Here is a 5,000-nt window from a genome sequence, read left to right as displayed (position 1 = left end):
TGTGTGTGTGTGTGTGTGTGTGTGTGTGTACAGCTGTTTCATCCTGACCACATCTGAGTCCCAACACATCAATTATTCACAGATTGTGTTTGTGTTTCCTGTTTTCTCTTTTAGTTTCCTTTGACCATTTTCAGATTCTGAGAGCCATTGGGAAGGGAAGTTTTGGAAAGGTGAGAGTCACATACACACACCTTTGGATGAGACGTGTGTGTGTGTGTGTGTGTGTGTGTGTGTGTGTGTGTGTGTGTGTGTGTGTGTGTGTGTGTGTGTGTGTGTGTGTGTGTGTGTGTGTGTGTGTGTGTGTCTGTGTGTGTGTGTGTGTGTGTGTGTGTGTGTGTGTGTGTGTGTGTGTGTGTTGTGTGTGTGTGTGTGTGTGTGTGTGTGTGTGTGTGTGTGTGTGAGTGTGTGCGCGCCTGCGGTGTTTTCCAGTGTGTGAGTGAGGGATGAATGAGTGATCTGTGTTTCCGTCTCTCTGCATCTCGTCTCTTTCTGATGTTGTTTCTGCTGGAGGCTGTAATGCATTAGCGCTCTCTTCTCTTTCTGTGTCTGTGAAGCTGAAGGCTGCTGTATTATTGTGATATTTTTAGTGACAGAAAAACATTCACGAAGCTGACTATTCTGCACGTTTGAATTAATTTCAGTGTTTGTGTGTCACGCGTGTTAAACGCATCACGTATGTGAGTTTAGTGATGTGTGACTAACAGAAGCCTGTCTCTGGCCGTTGTGATTAATTAAACGAATGATGGTCTGCAGGTGTGTATCGTGCAGAAGAGAGACTCCAGGAAGATGTACGCCATGAAATACATGAACAAGCAGAAATGCATCGAAAGAGATGAAGTCAGAAACGTCCTCAGAGAGCTGCAGGTCATGCAACGACTCCAACATCCGTTCCTCGTCAACCTCTGGTGAGACACACAGACATCCTTTACGTCGACGGCTCCCGTCTTACTCTGAGATGGGGATATTTTCACACAACACTCTGAAACGTCTTGCAACTGTTACAGAAAAAAGTAAAAACCTGTTAATCCAGGTAAAAATAAAGTACATGTAAATGCACTAAAAACACTTAAATACATTTGTAGTACATTCTTATTTTTTGTGCTAAACAAAATTGTAGACCTTACACACTATAAGTACACTAAGTAAACGTATTTTTCTACTTCAGTACTACTATAGTGCACTTAAAAAAATTATACTAAATACCACTAATACCTAAAATGATTTTTAGTGCATTGAAATAAAAAATACAGAGGAGTTTTACTAGTGTATTTCTGTGCTAAAAATGAGTTCGATCTTAGGAAGCTTTTATAATAGTAACTGGGGGTTTATCTGAATGAATCTCTGAGGAAAACAGACTGTCTTTAAAAAGTTTAGATGGTATTTTCTTTTCTTCTGTCTCTGTGTAATGCATATTAAAGTAGGGTTTATAAGTGCAGCACTGCTTTGTTTACAGTGGTAACCATCAAAACACTGTATCCAACATGAAGAGATTTTTTCATTATTTAATTATTCATTATTTAATTTGGGGATTTATTTTAAAATTTCAATTTAGCTTTGTTTTTTGACATTGCAATTTCACAAAGAAATGTGCAGCTTTTTGTCTGAGACATACGTCTTTTCATTTATGATTTGTCTTGAATCTCATTTTGTTAAAAAATTGTGGAAAAAAATTCCATCATGAAATGAGAATCATGAATCGTATCGCATTGTGAGTTGAGTAAATCGTTACATCCATAAGTTGCACAGTAAAATACGTCATTTATGCTTTTTGCAATTTAAAAACTATGAATTACCGATATCATTTCCAGTAAAAAAAAAAAAACAGTAATCTGAGTGATCTGAGGAATCACAAACACACTCAGCGTTCACATGAATCAGAGGTTTCAATTCAATTCAAGTTTCAAGTTTATTTGTATAGCGCTTTACCCCATACAAATCGTTGTAAAGCAGCTGTACAGAAAATTTAGGTTTCTACAATATATTTAGTAGCTTACTAGTGGTGACTACTGTATGAGTACATATGGTATAGATGTATGTTAAAATCAGTAATGGTGTAATCAAACAGACGAACACTATTAACAGTGAGTAGAGTAGAGTGTGTCTGAACACTGAACGTTATCAGGAAGGCTATTCCAGAGTTTGGGAGCCAAATGTGAAAAGGCTCTCCCTCCTTTAGTGGACTTTGCTATCCTAGGTACTACTAAAAGTCCAGAGTTTTGCTCCTTAGGGAGCGTGAGGGATTGTAGCGTAGTAGGAGACTAGTTAGGGAGAACTAACTTTTCTGCTCTGCATCAGAAACAGGTAACATGTTCCGTAGCTTAGCAATGTTTCTACGATGGAAGAATGCTGTTTTTGTAACATAGGAAATATGATTTTCAAAAGACAGGTTGCTGTCTAATATAACACCCAGATTTTTGACTGTAGAGGAAATAACAGTACATCCGTCTAGTTGCAAGTTGCAGTTTAAGAGATTCTGTGTACTGTTTTTTGGTCCAATAAGTAATATCTCGGTCTTATCTGAATTTAACAGTAGAAAATTATTGGTCATCCAGTCTTTCACATTTTTAACACACTCTGTTAACTTTGCTAAGTTAGAAGTTTCATCTGGTCTTGTTGAACTATATAGTTGAGTGTCATCAGCATAACAATGGAAACTAATCCCATATTTCCTAATAATATTACCGAGGGGTAACATGTAAATTGAAAATAGTAGGGGACCTAGGACAGATCCTTGTGGCACTCCATACTTTACTGGTGATAACTGTGATGACTCCCCATTTAAATAAACAAAGTGGTAGCGATCGGACAGGTATGATCTGAACCATCTTGAAGCCTGCCCTTGAACACCTGTATAGCTTTGTAATCAATCTATAAGTATGTCATGATCTATAGTGTCTTTTGTGATTTTTACAAGTGCAGTTTCTGTGCTATGGTGGAAATTCTTTTGAAATTCTTCAAAGAGATCAATTTTTGCAAGAAGGAGCACAATTGAGCAGACACAACTTTTTCTAAAAATGTAGACATAAACTAGAAATGGGTCTGTAATTTGCTAGTTCTCTAGTGGTTTCTTAATAAGAGGCTTAATAACCGCCAGTTTGAATGGTTTTGGGACGTGACCTAAAGATAACGATGGGTTAATAATATTGAGAAGCTGTTCTTCTGCTACAGGTAACAACTCTTTTAGTAATTTAGTGGGTACAGGATCTAATAGGCATGTTGGTTTCGGCTCTAGCAGCACTAGTGATAGCTGACTCTCTACTGTATAAAGCACTAGAGAAATAAAGCTGACTTGACTAATCAAACAGGATTGTATTTAACGTCTCTAGCAGGACTGAGCCAGACCATCTCCTGTGCGTCTGTCTGCAGGTTTTCATTTCAGGACGAGGAGGATCTGTTTATGGTGGTGGATCTGTTGTTGGGTGGTGATTTACGCTTCCATCTGCAGCAGAACGTTCATTTTAAAGAGCGAACGATCCAGCTGTACATCTGTGAGCTAGCGTTAGCGCTCGACTACCTGCAGCGCTCACACATCATCCACCGGTGAGAAAACACTCCAGTCACTGAACTCAAACACGTCCAGCAAGATTCATGAAAGCGTTAGTAAATCAATGAGAGCTTTGGCCACAGGTGATACTGGAGGTACTGAGTAGTCTAACATATAAACTTCAGAATTTGCTAGATAACTTGTAATTCTAAAGAGAAAAGTCAGAGTGGTGAGATAAGTCACATTTATCTTATTTAAATGTTATTATTCCATGGTAGAAAAAAAGCAGGTAAACTCATATACTTCATAATTCTATAACTTGAAAATGATTTAAATGTGCAATTCTGAAGAAAAAAAACAGGTGAAATAGTGAGATAGATCAACTGTATCTGAGATGAAGTGGTTAGTAATCTGAGAGTCACAGATGATCTCTGGATGATCACCAACAAACATCTCCAGGGAACTCCAGTCCAGACTCATCCAACAGCGAATATTCACAACAAAAGATCCACGCAGCGCCGCACTGCTTTGAGAATCTGACACAAAATAATGTAAGACTGTGATCAGGAAACCTAACCTGAGACAAACATGTGTTCTATCCTCCAGTGATATAAAGCCAGACAACATTCTCTTGGATGAACATGGTGAGTTTCTCTGTTTTTACACCAGAAAATGCTGAAAAAATACTGAGAATGATGACGAACCACAGCAGCTCAGATGATGGCCCACACGTCTTAAGTTCATAAGAAGCAGCTAACCCACAAGGATAGTGGAACAAACATGTGTGTGTGTGTGTGTGTGTCTCTCTCTCTCTCTCTCTGTGTGTGTGTGTGTGTGTGTCTCTCTCTCTCTCTCTCTCTCTGTGTGTGTGTGTCTCTCTCTCTCTCTCTCTCTCTCTCTCTCTCTCTCTCTCTGTGTGTGTGTTGTAGGTCACGTCCACATCACAGACTTTAACGTGGCCACGGTCCCCTGAAGGGCTCAGAATCTGCCTCATCGATGGCAGGAACCAAACCCTACATGGGTGAGTTTGAGAGCAAGACTCATGTGTGTCTGATATGCTGCATTAAAATGATTTACTTGAATAGTAAGGTTATTCGTATTTTTAAAAGATTCATTAGTTTTAAAGTTCATTCCAAAAATGGCAAATAGTTTATCCAAAAAAACGATCAATTCATTTATTCTTCCTCATGTTGTTCCAAACCTGTGTGAGTTTCTTCACAAAAGTAGATATGATGAAGAATGCTGGTAATGAAAGAGTTTCTGGTCCCCATAGTATGAAATAAATGAATAAGTGCTATGTCAGTGGCTACCAGCAACTCTTTGGTTCCCAACATTCTTCAAAATATCCTCTTCTGTGTTTAACAGAAGAAAGAACGTTTGGAGGAACTTGAAGACATGATTTTGATTTTGATTAGACACACCTGAAGCAGCTAATCAAGCTCTTACTAGAAACTTCAGCAGGTGTGTGCAGAGAACTCTCCAGGACCCCTGACTAAATTCATAAGATTACTGACAT

General features: G+C 38.6%; 1 protein-coding gene across 1 annotated transcript in view; it reads left to right on the top strand.

The window, feature by feature from the left end:
• LOC141288138 (serine/threonine-protein kinase 32B-like) overlaps positions 1-5,000 on the top strand; it is a 9,719-nt gene that overhangs the window by 907 nt on the left and 3,812 nt on the right. The window contains exons 2-5 of the mRNA XM_073820241.1: positions 115-170; positions 754-905; positions 3,367-3,540; positions 4,091-4,128. Coding sequence (XP_073676342.1) covers positions 115-170; positions 754-905; positions 3,367-3,540; positions 4,091-4,128 — 420 coding nt within the window. The remainder of the gene's footprint in view (positions 1-114; positions 171-753; positions 906-3,366; positions 3,541-4,090; positions 4,129-5,000) is intronic.

The sequence above is a fragment of the Garra rufa genome, chromosome 16, assembly GCF_049309525.1.
Source record: "Garra rufa chromosome 16, GarRuf1.0, whole genome shotgun sequence".
In the NCBI taxonomy this organism is placed as follows: domain Eukaryota; kingdom Metazoa; phylum Chordata; class Actinopteri; order Cypriniformes; family Cyprinidae; genus Garra; species Garra rufa.
The sequence above is the reverse complement of the archived record's forward strand: the minus strand, read 5'-3'. Positions and strand labels throughout refer to the sequence as shown.